Raw genomic sequence first — 20425 nt, 5'->3', positions numbered from 1 at the left:
ACTTGTTCAGTTTATGTCTCAGTTGTTGAATCTTGTTATGTTTATACAAATTAAGTTTGCTGAAAATAAACGCAGTTGACAGTGAGAGGACGTGTCTTTTTTTTGCTGAGATATATATATATATACATACATTTACATTGACCTCCCCCCCTTGTACACTGCTGCTACTCACCGTTTGTTTGTTACATATGCATAGTCACTTCGCCCCCACCTACATGTACAGATTACAGATTATAACTAGCCTGTACCCCTGCACATTGACTCGGTACCGGTGCTCCTTGTATATAGCCTCGTTATTCTTATTGTGTCACTTTTTATTATTACTTTTTATTTTAGCCTACTTGGTAAATATTTTCTTCTTCTTGAACTGCACTGTTGGTAAAAAGGGCTTGTATGTAAAGCATTTCACGGTAAAGACTACACTTGTTGTATTCGGCACATGTGGCAAATAGAAAATAGTAACAAAGAAAACCCTTGATTGAGTAGGTGTGTCCAAAATGGCGGCAACGATTTAGCAGCGGCGGGGCACAACTGCTAAATTAATTTAGGGGAAACACTGCTACTTCATGAAAGCATCTGAACTGAGATTGTCCCTAATGAGAGAATGACCCTGTCAACTGGGTTAGGGCAGGGATGTCCTTGTCCCATCGTGCTCTAGCGACTCCTGTGSCGGGCCGGGCGCATGCACGCTGACACGGTCGCCAGGGGTACGGCGTTTCCTCCGACACATTGGTGTGGCTGGCTTCCGGGTTAAGCAGGCATTGTGTCAAGGAAGCAGTGCGGCTTGGCTGGGTCGTGTTTCGGAGGACGCACGGCTCTCGACCTTCGCCTCTCCCGAATCCGTACGGGAGTTGCAGCGATGGGACAAGATTGTAACTACCAATTGGATACCACGAACTTGGGTAGAAAAAGGGGTAAAAATACAACATAAACACAGTTTAACTTTCTCCCACTTGCTTACGATGCAACACTGATACRCGACTTAAGAAAATGGCTCTTTGTTTGAGTGGACAAAAACAAACGAACGACAGGAATCGCAAAACAATGGACACCCCCCCCCTGCCCCGCCCGATTGTGTCACGTCAATAGCACTGAGGGGCAGAGAGGCATACAAAACCCACTGACCAGTTTGGCCTGCTTCTCAGCCTTCTTAGCCGCTTTCTCCGCTTCCTTCTGCTGTTTCTTCAGGCCTTTCTTCGACGGGGCRTGGTCCGCCTCCTCCACGACCCTGCAACAGGAAGTCCAGACCAATGCAAAACATAAGTCAACTAGCTACCTACATTTTTGGGGGCTTCCTGTAGGAAGTTTTTGACCGGTGGGAAAATGTATTCCAGCCATCACCACCACCTCTGAATGTGGCTAATGACACAGGTTGATGAGCCATGTTTCTGTCCAGGCTAACAATAAACACAGCTACTGGGGGAAAAATGGATCACTTCAAATTCTAGGTCAATATGATTCATACGGACTACAAGGGTGTCTAGCCTTTGTTATGACTACAGTAAGCACCAAGGAGCGGTAGGCATAGGCGATTTGTCTCCAGACTGAGATCAAAGATTCCATGAAAAATAAGAACTTTGCACTTCCTCAATAACATTACTGCGCATGTTGCACATCCACAGCAGGTATTTTTCTCATCCACAACCTGTGATCGTGTCGGGTTGTGTCATTGTACTCCCTGACAGCAAACGTCTACAGGAAATAACACTGATCAAAAAGGAGAACGGTGACATAAATAGCAATATAAACAACAATCACAACAGCAACAGATGGCGTTAAGCAATGACTTCAAAAGAAGGACCTGCCAGTGTTTTTACAATGTTTTCCCTTCCACTTGTTTCCTGTCACAAAGGACATCATAATAGGCATTAGGCAAAGGCAATCCTACACCAAAACTCAAAATTCTTGATGTTGAATCTTGAACATTTTCAAACAATACCATCCTTATCTCCTGTAATACTATAAAAGCAACCCCTGGGAACCATACGAGTATGTCAACAGTCAGGATGAGTGAGGGCAATTAAGCACATTTACACCTATATACATATCCAGAGGCATTAACACACAATGAGGAGAGGAGAAAATGGTGGTAAGACCCCCCTGACTAGGCTGCAACTGATTTAATGGCATCTAGCATCACTGATAACATAGGCCGTTTTCACAATGACGATAGAAAAGGGACATTTGAGAGGTCCTGGAAAAGGCATTGATGCCGTTTGTGTAAACTTGCGAAATGATCACGCTGCAAGTGCTAGAACAGATGTCGCGTTGGGCCATGTTTTTGAAACAGCTGAAACGTATAGCCATTTTCKTTATATTTGAGACTTGTTTAATTGAGGTTTTACCTGAAATTACACTAACAGTCTATTACATTATGAAATTTGCACAGTAGCTGCCGCCTGCCAGCTGCACTGAGCCACCGAAAACCATTTCCGCCACCATTTCTTTAAAAACATGTTGATACGATCTTAAAATGTTGACATAAGCAAGTCAACATTGAGAAAAGGAAGTCAAACAACGAAAGTCAAAAATGTTGAGATATTCTACTATGTTTTTCATTTGTGATTTCAGAGTTGGCACCACAGGTACCAGAGTGGTGGGGGGGACATCGTTTTCCTGAGGACCAGAGTTTCTCCTGATCTGGTAGGCTAACCTAACCAGGTAAAACTCCAGGTATGACATAGTAATAATTCAGCAGTTGCAACAACAACCCCACATTTTTTTTATATAAACTATGATGGGACTTATAATTAGGTAATATGGAAAATTAAAAAAAACATATGGAGAAACTCCTGGCCCTAGGGAGGATGAAAACATAAAAATCCTGTCAAACAAATCCTGAGGCGAATAAGTCTAAAAAAACAGTACTTTGTCCTTCTTTTCAATGGTTTTCTGGCAATATMTTTTATTAAACCAAATCAAAATTGCCGGGGCAAATGGCAGCTCGCCACACGTTTGCCGGCGGCCCTGCTGTGCTGATCCCTGCAACGTGGATAGATGGAAATCGCCACACAATGATGCAAATTAAGAAACAACCTATACGACCTATATGTATGTTCTTTTTGGGTGGCGGGAATGGGCTTCCATGTACAGTGCATTCGAAAAGTATTCAGACCCATTGGCTTTTTCCACATTTTGTTACGTTACAGCCTTTTTCTAAAATGTATTAAATCGTTTTTCCCCCCTCATCTACACACAATACCTCYTAATGAAAAAGCAAAAACAGGTTTTTAGAAATTGTTGCTCTCAAGCTCRGTCAGTTTGGATGGGGAGRGWRGCTGCACAGCTATTTTCAGGTCTCTCAAGAGATGTTCGATCGGGTTCAAGTCCAGGCTCTGGCTGTGCCACTCAAGGACATTCAGAGACTTGTCCCGAAGCCACTCCTGCATTGTCTTGGCTGCGTGCTTTGGGTTATTGTCCTGTTGGAAGGTGAACCTTCACCCCAGTCTGAAGTCCTGAGCGCTCTGCAGCAGGTTTTCATCAAGGGCCTCTATGTACTTTGCCTCAACCCCGACTAGTCTCCCAGTCCCTGCTGCTGAAAAACATCCCCACAGCATGATGCTGCCACCACCATGCTTCACCGTAGGGATGGTGCCAGGTTTCCTCCAGATGTGATGCTTAGCAWTCAGGCTAAATAGTTCAATCTTGGTTTCATTAGACCAGAGAATCGTGCTGCAGAAATGTTGTTGTACCCTTCCCCAGATCTGTGCCTGGAAACAAGCCTGTCTCTGAGCTCTCCTTTGACCTCATGGCTTAGTTTTTTGCTCTGACATGCACTGCCAACTGTGGGACCTTACAGACAGGTGTGTGCCTTTCCAAATCATGTTCAATCAATTGAATTTCAAAGGGTCTAAATACTTATGTAAATAAGGTATTTCTAGTTTTCAAACATTCTCAAAACCTGTTATCACTTTGTCATTATGGGGTATTGTGTGTAGATTGTTGAGGATTCTTTTTTCATCCATTTTAGAATAAGGCTGTAACTTAACAAAATGTGGAAAAAGTCAAAGGGTCTGAATAAGTTAGCTTATAACAGTGAACCTTTTTTTGTGGGATACACATAAGGCAATGCTAGATCTTGTAGCATATTTCGGTTAAACTATCCCCAAGTCAATGGAATTGCAAGCCTCTGCATGCACAGTGCATTCTGCCATCACATGTACAGCTAATTCTCAAGATCTTGAGCCCACACTACTACACTGTCTGAGCCAAGGACTACATGCTTTCTGATAACAATACTGGGTGGGGTGAATATACTTTATATGACATTTTTTTGTTAACTAGTAAATAGTAGCCTACAGCAAAYTGTATTTAAAACATTTCCAACTTGTTAACAATTTCTGCTCGTTAGCTTTTGCTACCATGTGGGTTTCAGCTTGCTTGTGCCTGCTAACTGAGTGTTAATTCACCTGTTTCCATACGTTTCATTTTAAAACATTTATCTTACAAAGGCGTTGTTTAATTTAACTGCTTAATTATTTATCTGTACATGAAATTGTTTATTTTTTTACTCATTTTTTTCTAATCTTTACAGGAACGGGCTCTATCTGATGTGTGGAGACATTTCACTGCAGCTAATGTAGAAGGAAAAGCTGTGTACATTTGCAAATACTGTGCCAAATCATGTGACGAATGCAACAAAGATGCAGAATCATCTGGCCAAGAGCATAAAGTTCCCTCAGGGCTCACAACAAGCAACCTCTGACAAAAGTCCCTCTACTTCTATTCGAGGTGAAAATTATGKATCAGACACCTTATCGATAGCAACAGCTCATGGTCCTCCTGAAATCCGAAGTTTTTGTTGACTCAATGGAAGAACGTAGTCAGAGAAATGCTGATTAATGTCTTGCTCGAGCTGTGTTTGCAACTGGTTCCCCTCTGATGCTCACAGGCAATGTGTATCGGAAGAGATTTCTGAATTTTCTTCGTCCAGCATACACCCCTCCAACCAGACATGCTTTATCTACTCATTTGCTGGATGCAGAGTTCAGAGTTCAAGTGAAGGTCAAGCAAATCATAGAGAAAACAGACTGTATTGCAATCATCTCTGATGGGTGGTCAAATGTTTGTGTGCAAGGAATAATTAACTACATCATCTCCACCCCTCAACCAGTATTCTACAAGGGCACAGACACAAGGGACAACAGACACACCGGTCTCTACATTGCAGATGAGCTGAAGGCAGTCATCAATGACCTTGGACCACAGAAGGTATTTGCACTGGTGACAGACAATGCTGCAAACATGAAGGCTGCTTGGTCTAATATGGAGGGGTTCTACCCTCACATCACACCCATTGGCTGTGCTGCTCGTGTATTTAATCTGCTTCTCAAGGACATCATGGCACTGAAAACAATGGATACACTCTACAAGAGAGCTAAGGAAATGGAGGGGGGGGGGGGCAGGTAACCTAGTGGTTAGACTGTTGGACTAGTAACCGAAAGATTGCAAGATCGAATCCCCGAGCAAACAAGGTAAAAAAAAAAAGGTRGTTCTGCCCCTGAACAACGCAGTTATTTCACTGTTCCTAGGCCGTCATTGAAAATAATAATTTGTTCTTAACTGACTTGCCTAGTAAAATAAAATAAAATGGTTAGGTATGTGAAGGGTCATCTAGCAGCAATCTACCTCACCAAGCAAAGTGAGAAGAATAAGAGCACCACATTGAAGCTGCCCAGCAACACCAGTTGGGGTGGTGGTGTTGTCATCATGTTTGACAGACTCCTGGAGGGGAAGGAGTCTCTCCAAGAAATGGCAGACCCACCAAAAAGATACTCCTGGATGATGTATTTTGGGAGGGAGTGGTAAGCAGCCTGAAACCTATAMCAGTAGCCATTGCACGGATTGAGGGAGACATTGCCATCCTGTCTGATGTTCAGACTCTGCTTGCAGATGTAAGAGAAGAAATCCGTACTGCCCTGCTCACTTCACTGTTGCTCCAAGCAGAGGAAACTGCAGTTCTGAAATACATCCAAAAGCGTGAAGACTTCTGCCTGAAGCCCATACACACCGCAGCATACATGTTGGACTCCAAGTATGCTGGCAAGAGCATCCTGTTTGGTGCAGAGATCAACAAGGCCTATGGTGTCATCACTACCATGTCTCGCCATCTTGGCCTGGATGAGGGCAAGGTTCTTGGCAGTCCGGCGAAGTACACTTCCAAGCAAGGGCTTTGGGATGGAGATGAAATATTGCAGACATGCCAACATATCTCATTAGCCACCTGGTGGAAGGGACTTTGTGGATCTGAGGCTCTTTCCCCTGTTGCCTCCATCATCCTCCAAATCCCACCAACATCAGCCACCTCAGAGCGCAACTGGTCCTTGTTTGGGAACACACACATACACCAAAGCACGCAACAGGCTGACCAATACAAGGCAAATGTGAGGCTTTTTGAGCCTGACAACYAGCCATCCTCAACCAGGTTGGGAAGTGACAGTGAAGATGAGGCCTCAGAGTCAAGAGGTGGACATTGAGGAGGTCCAGGGAGAAGACATGGACGCCTGAGAGGAAGACAACCAAAGCTTTAGTCTAGAAACTATCATTTTACAGATGTATGTTGAAACCATTTTTGGGAGATGCGATGGATCATTCAATATTCCCTTTCTTTTGTTGTTCAGTGAAATCATCCCATGTGAAGAGTCAACTCTTTTAATTAAAGTTAATTTCGTAACAATTTTTATTTAAAAAATTCTATTGGAAGGATTTAATKATTTGCAAATACGTCTACTTATGATAAGGTAAAATGTTTATGTTTCTGTCTCCATATATGGTAAATATATCCAATGCAAAAAACATCTACATTTAAATGGTAGTCATATTAATTTGCATATATTTCCATTAATTCCCATATATTCCCACGGAAAGTTTCCACCTCTGAATATTCCCCAAAATGTGCAACCCTATTCCCATGCGTAGCCTCCTGGCTAGTGGCTGGCTATTGTGACATTTACGGTACTTTTGAGTTGCTAAGCAAGAAAGTCAACCGAACCTTCTAAGTGTATGTACATATTATGTAAATAGAAATTTCTTCCCGATAACTCGATTCAGTGAGAATAAGCCCATATTCRTCCAAAGTCACTGTGACTACTTCAACATGTGCCATCATGGATAGACTATGGGTTATTTTACAGAAAACAAAGGAAGACTTGATGTGTTGAATAAGTGAAAGTAAGATCAGACATGAACTGACTGATTATGCACCCTACTCATTTCAAATGTTCATCATATATAGGCCTACTTTAACATTTTTGTCTACACTTTTTGGGACAACTGCTGCCCCCATGACACCTGGGCCACGTTCAGTTACAAAAGCGTTACAGATATATTCATGCAATTTCTATATATATATATATATATATATATATATATATATATATATATATATATTTATTTTTTTACGCTTTTATTTAACTAGGCAAGTCAAATGCTTATTTACAATGACGGCCTACCCTGGCCAAACCCTAAACCGAACAACACTGGTACAATTATGCGCCACCCTATGGAACTCACAATCACGGCTGGTTGTGATACAGCGTGGAATCGAACCAGGGTCTGTCGTGACGCCTCTAGCACTGAGATGCAGTGCTGCGCCACCCGGGAGCCCCTAAATAGAGCAGACGTGATTCCTTATTCTACAGGCATGTTTGTTATACTGTAGCATATTTCTATATGAACATTCCAAAACGTTGCGTCTTGCTGAACACCCCCCTGCCCTCATGTAAAATCAGTCTTGGGCTTCACCTGCTGTGAACACAGCAGGGCTTGACAGCAAAAAAAAATTGGCACTTGTCCATAGGACAAATAGGACAGATTTTTTACTTGTCCGAAACTTCAAGTSACTTACAAGTGAAAAAACATCTGTAACACCATGGGCCAAAACAGTGCTTGAAAATTGTGTTGCATAATGCAAGGAACCACTTCAAAAGATAAAAAGCATTATTATCACTAGTATTGACAATGGAAGGCTGCTGGTCTCTGATCCCATGTATTATATCTCCTGCCTTTGTTGCCTTGAAAAAGGCTAACCCCCCCCCCCCCAAAGTAAAATACTGCACTGATAGGCTACTGTATAAAACATGTGGTCAACCCTCTATCTGGAGAGCTACTGGGCGTGTAGGCTTTTGATCCAACCCTGCTCAAACACAGTCAGCTTATCAAGTGACTGCTGAGCAGCTGTTTTTTTGTCTTTATAAAATAATTCCCTCATTCAATTACCAGGGATCAAATGGCTAAGGTGGGCGACTTCAAAGCAAGGTAGCTAACTCAGACACGTTTCTCTGTTTTCAGGGGAGAGCTTGGCAACATAGGAGTTACTTGTCAATTAGGCTATTTTAATCATATTTTTTTACGTTTTTAGAATTATATGGCCAGTATTGAATAGAGAATCCCAGCTTTCCAACGGTGTCAGAATTATTTCAACACCCAATTCTGAGCACTTGAGACGTTTTACAACCGGAGTACTCAGCATTGTGGTTTCAAACTGTGCACCCATATCAACTGTGTGGCGGCCATTTGCGGTTGTACACGAGTGCCGGGTGGGAAAGTTATTTAGGACATGACATCAATACATGCCAATAATTAACTAGCGAGATAGCCAATTCAAAACACATTGTGTAGTTTGGCTGGTTATCTTGTTAGTCTATTGTATATCATTATTTTATCTGCTGCTAGGTCTCTCTCGCCTCTGGCAAAAGCCCACTCACACTGCATCACCTGGATGCATGCCAAACACCATGACTTTTACAGCTATAACTTGGGAAATAACTCACTAGCAATGAATATCAACAAATATGCACACGCAGCTACGGTGGCTCTGATCTCAAAAACGCATCTTGCGACTGCATGATTGAATGACCGCTCGTGCCTGTCAACGCAGGCCTAAAATAATTATACTGTGATGCGCTCTGCAGAGATTGGGAGGCCAGTGCACAACACACCGCATCCAGAGGTAACTTTGATCCAAATTGTTTTAATTGTCCAGTCGGGCAATTTAAATCTATATTCTGCTCGAATGACAATTTGTTTTACTTGCCTCGGCAAGTGGACAAGCGTTAATGTATGCTATACAATGTCCAGCACTGGCTGTCAAACAGTGATCTGGACTTGTCAGTTTATTTCTGTCCCAAAATCAATTGTAATGCTTCCCCTACACTTGCCAAGCTGTTTTAAGGAAAACACTGCACTTTATGACATGGATGTGCACTCTGACCCGAGCAGAAAACTGCCAKTGGTCAAACAACTGGGGGAATGTGTATGGATGGACAGGTTATGACAATTTCCCTTTTGCAGAGCCTTTACAACCACACTCAATAATGAATGGCACATGTCATGCTAACTACCTTTCTCACAAATAGGTTTTATACGATATACCAGTAGTTAGCTATTTCCATAATTTAATTTTGAGTACGGAGGAATGCAAATTGCTAAACGAAAGTTCAACCACTAAATCAAGGCTTTGTTTTAACTAGCAAGCTAYCTACCTAACTAACTACTAGGTTCAGCACGCATGAAAAGCAGCTGTTAGCCAGCTAAATMAAGTGGCATGTATTATTGAGCATGATGGCACCGTTAGAGAGCATTGGCATGCATGGTGGTTAGCTTGCTACTGTTAAGATACTAGCAAGTTAGCTAGCTGTCAAACTTTAGCTGTAGAAGCTAGCAGAAAGAAACGTGGACTTCACGGCTGTAGCTGCTATTCGTGACATTTTCTGTTTTAAACTGGCTAGTTAGCAAATTAGTTTACTATCTTCATGGAAAACTGATACATTAAATTGCTGATGCAATCATCTGCAAATACAACCGGCTTTAGCTAYCCAGCTAACGTTACAGTATCTAACGTTCGCGTTTAAAACATTCTGAGACACGAGAAAGCATTTCTCTTACCCTTGGACTCCATCTTTAGTCATGACAGTTATTATTCTTTTGAGATGGTAGTTAGTTGATATCAAACGTTTCTTGACAGTTACTTCTGAGACAGAGTCAGCTGTTCAGAGAGCATTCATAGGTGGTAGAAGACGGGCCTATTTCTCTGATGCACAGAATTTTTTTTTATCTCAATCCGGCCTGAAACTAGGTCAAAGAACAATTGTTCCGCCAGAGCTGTGGAAATCTCATCCTGTCATATTTCAAATCAAGTTGTATTTGTCACATGCACCGAATACAACAGGTGTAGTAGACCTTACCGTGGAGTGCTTACTTACAAGCCCTTAACCAACAATGCAGAGTAAGAAAATATGAGCTTAAAATAACATTAACGAGGCTAAATACAGGGGGTAAATAAATCCAAGTAAAAGAAGTAACACTATAAAATAACAATAAGGAGGCTATATACAGGGGGTACTGAGTCAATGTGGGGGTATGGGTTAGTCGAGGTAACTGAGGTACTATGTACATGTAGGTAGGGGTAAAGTGACTATGCATAGATAATAAACATTGAGTAGCAGCAGCATAAAAAAAGGGGTCAATGTAAATAGTCCGGGTAGCCATTTGATTAACTGTTCAGCATTCTTATGGCTTGGGGGTAGAAGCTGTTAAGGAGCCTTTTGGACCTAGACTTGGTGCTCTGGTACCGCTTGCCATGCAGTAGCAGAGAGAACCGTCTGTAACTTGGGTGGCTGGAGTCTTTTAACAATTTTTAMGGCCTTCCTCTGACACTGCCTGGTATAGAGGTTCTGGATGGCAGGAAGCTTGGCCCCAGTGATGTACTGGGCCATACGCACTACCCTCTGTAGTGCTTTGAGGTCGGAWGCCGACCAGTTGCAATACCAGGTGGTGATGCAACCAGTCAGGATGCTCTCAATGGTGCAGCTGTAGAACTTTTTGAGGATCTGAGGACCCATGCCAAATCTTTTCAGTCTCTTGAGGGGGAATAAGTGTTGTCGTGCCCTCTTCACAACTGTCTTGGTGTGTTTGGACCATGATAGTTTGTTGGTAATGTGGACACCAAGTAACTTGAAGTTCTCGACCCACTCCACTACAGCCCTGTCAATGTGAATGAGGGCGTGCTCGTTCCTCCTTTTCCTGTAGTCCACGAACAGCTCCTTTGTCTTGTTCACATTGAGGGAGAGGTTGTTTTTCCTGGCACCACACTGCCAGTCTCTGACCTCCCTATAGGCTGTCTCATTGTTGTCGGTGATCAGGCCTACCAACATTGTCTCGTCGGCAAACTTATTAATGGTGTTGGGGTCGTGCTTGATCATGCGGTTGTGGGTGAACAGGGATTATAGGAGGGGCTCTTGTGTTGAGGATCAGCGTGGTAGATGTGTTGTTGACTACCCTTACCACCTGCGGGTGGCCGGTCAGGAAATCCAGGATCCAGTTGCAGAGGGAAGTGTTCTCACGTAGGTGTTCCTTTTATCCAGGTGGGAAAGAACAGTGTGGAGTGCAATAGAGATTGCGTCATCAGTGGATCGATTGGAGCGGTATGCAAATTGGAGTGGGTCTAGTGTTAATGGGATGATGGTGTTGATGGTGTTGATGTGAGCCATGACCAGCCTTCTAAAGCACTTCATGGCTACAGATGAGGTGTGCTACGGGTCGGTAGTCATTTAGGCAGGTTACCTTGGCGTTCTTGGACACAGGGACTATGGTGGTCTGCCTGAAACATGTAGGTATTACAGACTCGGTCAGGGAGAAGTTGAAAATGTCAGTGTAGACACTTGCCAGTTGGTCAGCGCATGCTCTGAGTACACGCCCTGGTAATCCGTCTGGTCCTGCGCCCTTATGAACGTTGACCTGTTTAAAGTTCTTACTTACATCGGCTATGGAGAGCGGGATCACACAGTCGTCTGAAACTGCTGGTGCTCTCATGCATGCTTCAGTGTTGCTTGCCTCGAAGCTCATCTGGTAGGCTTGTGTCACTGGGCAGCTCGCAGCTGGGCTTCCCTTTGTAATCTGTAATAGTTTSCAATCCCTGCCACATCCAACGAGTGTCAGAGCCGGTGTAGTAGGATTAAARATTAGTCCTCTATTGATGCTCTGGGCATAGCGTGATTTCTTATACGTGTGTCCAGCTCCTTGAAAGCGGCAGCTCTAGCCTTTAGCTCAGTGCGGATGTTGCCTGTAATTCATGGCTTCTYGTTGGGATATGTACGTACAGTCACTGTGTGGATGACTTCCTCAATGCACTTATTGATGAAGCCGGTGACTGATGTGGTATACTCCTCAATGCCATCGAATGAACCCCGGAACATATTCCATTCTGTGCTAGCAAAATAGTCCTGTAGCTTAGCATCTGCGTCATCTGACCACTTCCGTATTGAGCGAGTCACTGGTACTTCCTGCTTTAGTTTAGCTTGTAAGCAGGAATCAGGAGAATAGAATTATGGTCAGATTTGCCAAATGGAGGGCGAGGGAGAGCTTTGTATGTGTCTCTGTGTGTGTAAGATCATGCAAGATATGGACGTTTTGCTTACACTCCAATAATGTAAATGTAATATTTAAGCAATAAGGCATGAGGYMGTGTGGTATATGGTCAACATACCATGGCTAGGGGCTGTTCTTATGCACGATGCAAAGTGGAGTGCCTGGATACAGCCCTTAGCCATGGTATATTGGCAATATACTACAAACCCCTGAGGTGCCTTATTGCTATTATAAACTTGTTACCAATGTAATTAGAGCAGTAAAAATAAATGTTTTGCCATACCCGTGGTATGCGGTCTGATATACCACGGCTGTCAGCCAATCAGCATTTAGGGATCAAACCACCCAGTTTATAATTATATACTGTATATATAATATATTTGGGGCGGCAGGTAGCCTAGTGGTTGGGCCAGTAACCGAAAGGTTGCTAGATTGAATCCTAGAGCTGACAAGGTAAAAATCTGTCGTTCTYCCCCTGAATAAGGCAGTTCCTAGGCTGTCATTTTAAATAAGAATTTGTTCTTAACTAACTTGCGTGGTTAAATAAAGGTAAAAAATATACAGTACCAGTCAAAAGTTGACACGCCTACTCATTCAAGGGTTTTTCTTTATTATTATTATTTTCTACATTGCAGAATAATAGTGAAGACATCCAAACTATGAAATAACATATATGGAATCATGTAGTAAAAAAAAAAATGTACAAAAAAGTTGATTATTCAAAGTAGCCACCATTTGCCTTGATGACAACTATGACGACTATTGGCATTCTCTCAACCAGTTTCATGAGGTAGTCACCTGGAATGCTTTTCAATTAACAGGTGTGCCTTGTTAAAAGTAAATGTGTGGAATTTATTTCCTTCTRCATGCATTTGAGCCAATCAGTTGTGTTGTGACAAGGTAAGGGTGGTATACAGAAGATAGCCCTTTTTGGTAAAACACCAAGTCCATATTATGGCAAGAACAGCTCAAATAAGCAAAGAGAAATGACAGTCCATCATTACTTTAAGACATGAAGATCAGTCAATCCGGAAAATGGCAAGAACTTTGAAAGTTTCCTAAAGTGCAGTCGCAAAAACCATCAAGCGCTCTGATGAAACTGGCTCTCATGAGGTCCGCCACAGGAATGGAAGTCCCAGAGTTACCTCTGCTGCAGAGGATAAATTCATTAGAGTTACAAGCCTCAGAAATTGCAGCCCAAATAAATGRTTCACAGAGTTCAAGTAACAGAGACTGCGTGAATCAGGCCTCCATGGTCGAATTGCTGCAAAGAAACCACTACTAAAGGACAACAATAAGAAGAAGACACTTGCTTGGGCCAAGAAACACCAGCAATGGACATTAGACCGGTGGACATCTGTCCTTTGGTCTGATGAGTCCAAATTTGAGATTTTTGGCTCCAACCGCTGTGTCTTTGTGAGACGCAGAGTAGGTGAACGGATGATCTCCACATGTGTGGTTCCCACCGTAAGGCATGGAGGAGGAGGTGTGGGGGTGTTTTGCTGTTTTCACTGTCTGTGATTTTTTTTTATTTTATTCAAGGCCCACTTAACCAGCATGGCTACCACAGCATTCTGCAGCGATACACCATCCCATTTGGTTTGCGCTTAGTGGGACAGTCATTTGTTTTTCAACAGGACAATGGCCCAACACACCTCAAGGCTGTGTAAGGGCTATTTGACCAAGAAGGAGGGTGATGGAGTGCTGCTTCAGATGACCTGGCCTCCACAATCACCRGACATCAACCCAATTGAGATGTTTTGGGATGAGTTGGACCGCAGAGTGAAGGAAAAGCAGCCAACAAGTGCTCAGCATATGTGGGAACTTCTTCAAGTCTGTTGGAAAAGCAGCATCATGTTGTGGGGGTGCTTTGCTGCAGGAGGGACTGGTGCACTTCACAAAACGGATGGCATCATGAGGAGGACAATTATGTGCAAATATGGGAAGCAACATCTGAAGACATCAGTCAGGAAGTTAAAGCTTGGTCGCAAATGGGTCTTCCAAATGGACAATGACCCCAAGCATACTTCCAAAGTTGTGGCAAAATGGCTTAAGGACAACGAAGTCAAGGTATTGGAGTGGCCATCACAAAGCCCTGACCTCAATCCTATAGAAAATGTGTGGGCAGAACTGAAAAAGRYTGTGTGAGCAAGGAGGCCTACAAACCTGACCCAGTTACACCAGCTCTGTCAGGAGGAATGGGCCAAAATTCACCCAACTTATTGTGGGAAGTGTGTGGAAGGCTACCCGAAATGTTTGACCCAAGTTAAACAATTTAAAGGCATTGGTACCAAATACCAATTGAGTGTATGTAAACTTCTGAKCCACTGGGAATGTGATGAAAGAAATAAAAGCTGAAATAAATCATTCTCTCTGCTATTGATCTGACATTTCACATTCTTAAAATAAAGTGGTGATCCTAATGTATTTAAGACAGGGAATTTTTACTAGGATTGAATGTCAGGAATTGTGAAAAACTGAGTTTAAATGTACGTATTTGGCTAAGGTGTATGTAAACTTCCAACTTCAACTGTATAAAGCTATATAATATCAAGGACTTCATTGAGGGTCTAACTACTTTATAATTACTTTTAGGGGGTTCAGCGATGAATTAAAACAAGCAAACATGAAGTTGAGGAAATAATAATACATAGAAAATACCTGAATTTACAGGTAATGTCAAAATGTTTTCAAAACCGTGTACGCTTTTGAAGTGCGTTTAGATTTTTGGAGGAGTTTGCACTTTTGGGACTTCCATTTGTTCCCTTGTATTGGTCAAACTAAATCCCCAGTGTGTTGCCACGTGGACATTTTCTTTTCCATGAATGGCCTTTGCGACTAAATGACTTTGGCACCCTGCTCTTAAAGGCATCTAGTGGTCCATTGGGAGGGTTGAATACAGTCYGGGGGGCGTAAGTATTTTCACAGGCTGTTGGCCACAGAAGCTCCTGATGCAGGAAACAGTCTTCCTGCTGGTCACTTCCCAACCAAAACAATGTAACCGTTAATAATAGGTTACTGTCCCAGAGGAACCTTGTCTGTTTTTTTTTACTTTAACCCCCAACTAATAACACTTCCATCAGGTTAATATAAAGGAGATCTCTATTACCCTATACTTTCATCTCCCATAAATGTAAWCTTAGCTCAGTTAGCTGAGTCAAATCTTGTAATGGATGTGATCTTTATATCTCCGTCGATCGGAACCTCTAAACAGTTGAATGCACATTGCTAATGAACCCAGGTTAGAAACAATTTCCTGTGCATGTCAACAGCTTTAGCCTTTAACCTCTCGAAATGAAAAAACATCCTATCCAAACCAGTGAATCATCACAGAACATTTTTGACTCAATGTGTTGACCATTTTCTTCCTGAAAACACATGACTTTTGAGTTTGAAACCATTGGTATGTGTGATAATCAAGATGGATCTAAATGATTCAGTCTAAATTAGAGGATCATGATGATTATGATGATTGCGTTCAACTGAATTGTGCTTCTGTCGTACTAAACAAATCATTTCCGCATCATTTCAATATAATACATCTCTGATGCCATATCAAAAACATTGACCTTCAGATGGAGTATAAACATTAGTCTTTGATCAGTTCTAAATAATCTCATATAGAGGTTTCCAAGTGGCAGTTAAGAAGCAGAAGTGGTGAGCCCAGCTGAACTCAATGGAGTGTGAATGGCCCAGTTCTCCCTTAGCTGAGTGGAACAATTAGCTCTTATGCTAATAGGTGGACCATTCCAATACATTTCCGGCAGGAAAAGCACTWKTTATTTCATCCTGTTTTATTGTGAGTAGACTGTGAGAACCTAGACTAAAAAATAACCATAAACTTATGGGGTGATTTACACCTTTTTTAAAGGTAAAGTCATGGTAATGCCTCCTAGTTGGACCCTGGTGCAATGACTGTAACCACAACAATGCAGTGAATCCCATTCAACATCTTAATTTACTACAGCATCCATTGTTGTTGGCTTCCTCCAGTCTCCAACTTGATCATCAGCCTTTCATCATTTCAAATGGATACATTCACTGTTCACATTTACCAATGGCTTACTATCAATTAATGAGTCGGTCTGCTTATTTTTTCTGTTTCACTATCCATAGGCCTACATACTGTACATGAGCCATACTCAACAAGTGGACCGCGGACCGGATCTGGACCCAGAACGGGCTCAATACGGGGCCCGGGTCACAAAAAAAATAATTGTTATACAGTATTTGATTTGTAATAGTAGAAGCCACAAGGTGCAATGTCAAAATGTGGTAGTGCATGAGTAGTTTTCCACTTGTCATGTCATTCACTGAAAGACCTTAGAGAGATATTTATAACCTGTCAGAAATGTCCTGTTGATAAACTAGCCCATGTTAGCTAGCTAGGTAAATTAGTCTAACCAGCTATCTAAATCMTGTAGTTATCAGACCAGATMAAATGCCCTGGGGCCTTGACCCCATGGGGGCACCCATTGATTTTTGTGGAGTCACTCAGGTATCATATGAACACACATAAGAAATTGCAAAATGTGTGGAATTGCAGGAAATTAGCTTATAAAATGGCACATTTTCTCTGCCCCAAGACAAATGTGTAGAATTTCAGGAAATGAGCTTTAAAACTGCAAAATGCTACCTCCGCCTACAAGAGGGGTGTTAACATTTTCGGGATACATGCATTGTGAGATGGGTGTTTGTTACTACGCCGATAAATGACAATATCCATCCGGACCTTTTGCCACTTAGGGAATGTGTGACCGGACCTTCTTAAATAACAGTTGACCGCCCCTGCTGTACATCTTTTWAAAAAGTCCATGAAATGGAAATCATGTGTTCCCTATTGTATTATTATCACCAATATTGGATTGGAACGATGACATTGGTCAGTCAGCATCTCTATTTGTGTACTCATGCAGATAGATTGCTTTAAAATGTTATAATTAAGTTGAAACACACTGGATCATTACATTATTGGGGGAGGGGTGCAGTTTGTCTACCTAAACTAAACATACATTATTTTCTTACTCCAGAACCAGCCATATGGGTGCTCATCCTTCTGACCCGACCTCAGAGCTTTTGTAGTGCCGCGGCTGCTTAGGATATAAAAGTGCACAGATGTTCTTGCAATTACAAGACTCTCTGGTCAGTCGTCCTCRTCAGTCAGACAAGGCCCCCGGGGGACATTAGTCACTCATTTAGAGAGAAAAGGTTGAGAAGCAATGAACACCATGGCCATTACATGTAATTTATCAACATTTTATTTTAGAACACTTGAACAAAATAGCATTGACATTGAAATGATACAAACACTTATAACAAAATAGGAAATAATGATACAAAACGTTCAGTGTGAGCGACAGCAATAAATAATAACTTCTAATCACACAAGTTAAGTGCAAACAGAAAAAAGGCAAACAACTATCTACAGATATTTTAAACGAACAAATAGTATCCCTAAGCAGACATGAAGTAGTATGGTATGTTAGAACAATGTATCTTCTATGATAGTCCGCAAGGAATTGCGTCTGTAGCGGGATTGATATATACAGTTGACCAGTCAATGGACATCAGGCTCTGCCTGTAGATTAAATCTTCTTTGTACATAAAATTATTTTCTTGACAAGAAGAACAAAAAAAATGTAAGTGGCAACTACAAATAGAAAGAGCATCTTTTATTTATTTTTTTATTTTTTTTTACAAAGGTGTCAAAACTGTACAAAATGTAGTTTGTCCCTGAAAAAGAAAGCTTAGTTTCAACCTGAGGTTTAAAAGTCAAAGGATGGTGACTTTTAACTGCACAAGACACTTGAAGACTCAGATTCAGTGGATACAGATGAAATGGGTCCTCTTTTTTTAGTCAGTACTTTATGACTTGACCTACTGCTGACAGTCAGTGCATTCCGGGCAGATTTCTTGAACTTAACACCCAGGAAAGCATAAAGGATGGGGTTGAGACAGCAATGAAAGTATGCCAGAGCCTCTGTGATTAAGATCCAGGTCTGCAGACTCTTCTCCAGGGCACAGCTATGGGAGATCACATTGAGCAACATTAGGGTGTCCAGAAAGATCCCCACACAGTACGGCAGCCAGCAGCTGAAGAAGCACACGATGAGAATTACGGTGGTCTTGAGAGCCTTCCTCTTCAACACTTGACCCTTGGCACCCTGGGACAGCTTGGCAATGATGATGCAGTAGCAGGTGAGGATGACCAAACCAGGCAGGACAAAGCCCACCAGAATGTGCTGGAAACGGAATGCAGCCATCCAGTAGAAGCTAGTCTTCTGGGGGTAGATGCGCTGGCAGATGGTTCTGGAGCCTCTATCCAGAGCTGTGGCAAACACTATGTCAGGCACAGTGAGAACAGCAGCAGGTAGCCATACCGCCACATAGATCCATCTGTCTGCAAGGAGCTTCCTCTTCCTGGTGGTTTGGCTGTTGGTGGCATGCACCACTGCCAGGTACCTGTCCACGCTGATGAAAGCCAGAATCAGAACACTGCTATACAGGTTGATGGTGTAGATCACATGCACAGTGGTACAGAGGAAGCCACCAAAGTACCAACTGCTGGCCGCATCCACCGCCCAGAAAGGTAGCGTGAAGACGAGTAGGAGGTCAGCCACAGAAAGATGGAGCCTGTATTTATCAGTCATCGTTTTGACCTTTTTCTGGTAGCCCATCACTGTTACTACCAGTCCATTTCCGACGATTCCAAGCAGAAAGATTATTCCATAAACTGTCGGTAAGAAGATCCTTTGAAAATCATCACCACCGACTCTGTTGCACGGCTCCTCGAAACTCAAATCCAAGTCAAAATCCCCMGAATCTTCATAGCTGGTGTTGTCAAAAAATATGTGCTGCAAAAAAGAAAAAACAAAGTGTAAGATTATAATCGTTTACAATAAGTCTATTAAAAATAATTGGCTATTTGTGAACATACTTAAAACTAAGTTAGTTATGACGGAATAGTTTAGGCCTATTATAAGGCTATATTTGTGTTATTTGAGAAACATTGATAAATTACTTAGAGAAAATAAAATACATACCAAAATTGCGGCGAATTATACAYAATAGTAAATTGATAAACATAGCCTCGTTTATTATATAGAACAATGTGTTATAGAACCTATGTCTATATTAAAGCTATAGATACAATTACAATACTTTTAAATAATGACTGAAATGGTAAACTCACTTCGACCTCGTAAAAAGTAGACATCGTGGCAACGCAGTGATGTGGGTTATCTCCGCGGGTCTGAATAACTTTAGTAACCTGAGGATTCGAATGCATCTAAATAGCCTACCCTCCTTGCGCTCCTCCCAAAGGAGGAGCCTTGGTCGCGTGTGACACAATGTCGTTTTTAGGYTTCTCACAAAAGTGGCCGACGTCACTTGAATGCGTAGACGAGGCTTTGAGAAATCTACGCAGTAGCCCTTTTGCAATATTTAAACATTGGASAGATTTTACACATGGAGTGTTGAATTAGGCATTAATTGGTATTGGAATGTCCGTGCACTTCAGTGGCGATTTTAGCATGTACATCTTGGTGGGGCAAACTKCCAAACATGTTTTTAGATGCATGCCAACAAAGCCACTACACAACACAACACTAAACAATACATTAATTAGACTATAACGGTGACAAGCGGTGCCCACAAACTGTTAGGGTCTACATAAAGCTGTCCCAACACCTTACCACTGCTACACTGTGCTAACAGCAAACAGTTCATTCAACCTCATTTAATGCCATTTAAAAGAAACATAGCTGATATGGCTGACTCGCTTAAACAAATGTGGTTTCTATTGACAATTTAGATGTARAGGGGACGTATAAGGGGACGACGAGCGGATAAGAGGCAATCGTTAATTTCGATTGAGGCATTAATGACCGAGCTAAGACGGACAWAGTCAATATAAATAACTATTTGTTCAGCACTTTTGAAATGTACAGCTACAGAATTAAGAACATGGGCCGTTCTTACAGTATTCTCCCTGTACACCAAGTCAGAACCATAGCATAAATAAAAGGGGGCTTTAAGCGGACAATGAAAGCACTTACAA

The 20425-nt window shown here is 42.1% G+C and overlaps 2 protein-coding genes across 2 annotated transcripts in view; both read right to left on the bottom strand.

The window, feature by feature from the left end:
- Positions 1–10040, bottom strand: part of dars1 (aspartyl-tRNA synthetase 1) — a 29999-nt gene extending 19959 nt beyond the window's left edge. The window contains exons 1-2 of the mRNA XM_024001486.2: positions 9886–10040; positions 1126–1228 (exon numbers count right to left, since the gene is read on the bottom strand). Of these exons, the coding sequence (XP_023857254.1) occupies positions 1126–1228; positions 9886–9908 (126 nt within the window). The 5' untranslated portion in view covers positions 9909–10040. The remainder of the gene's footprint in view (positions 1–1125; positions 1229–9885) is intronic.
- Positions 10041–17777: 7737 nt separating this feature from the next.
- LOC111974007 (C-X-C chemokine receptor type 4-like) lies at positions 17778–19649 on the bottom strand. The gene is made up of 2 exons (XM_024001506.2): positions 19559–19649; positions 17778–19220 (listed from the first exon to the last, which is right to left on the bottom strand). The coding sequence occupies exons 1-2, from the start codon at positions 19580–19582 to the stop codon at positions 18156–18158; spliced, it is 1089 nt and encodes a 362-aa protein (XP_023857274.2). The 5' UTR covers positions 19583–19649; the 3' UTR covers positions 17778–18155.
- Positions 19650–20425: the final 776 nt, after the last annotated feature.

The sequence above is a fragment of the Salvelinus sp. IW2-2015 genome, linkage group LG2 (genome assembly GCF_002910315.2).
Source record: "Salvelinus sp. IW2-2015 linkage group LG2, ASM291031v2, whole genome shotgun sequence".
In the NCBI taxonomy this organism is placed as follows: Eukaryota; Metazoa; Chordata; class Actinopteri; order Salmoniformes; family Salmonidae; genus Salvelinus; species Salvelinus sp. IW2-2015.
Note: the sequence above shows the minus strand (reverse complement) of the source record. Positions and strands in the feature narration are given on the sequence as shown.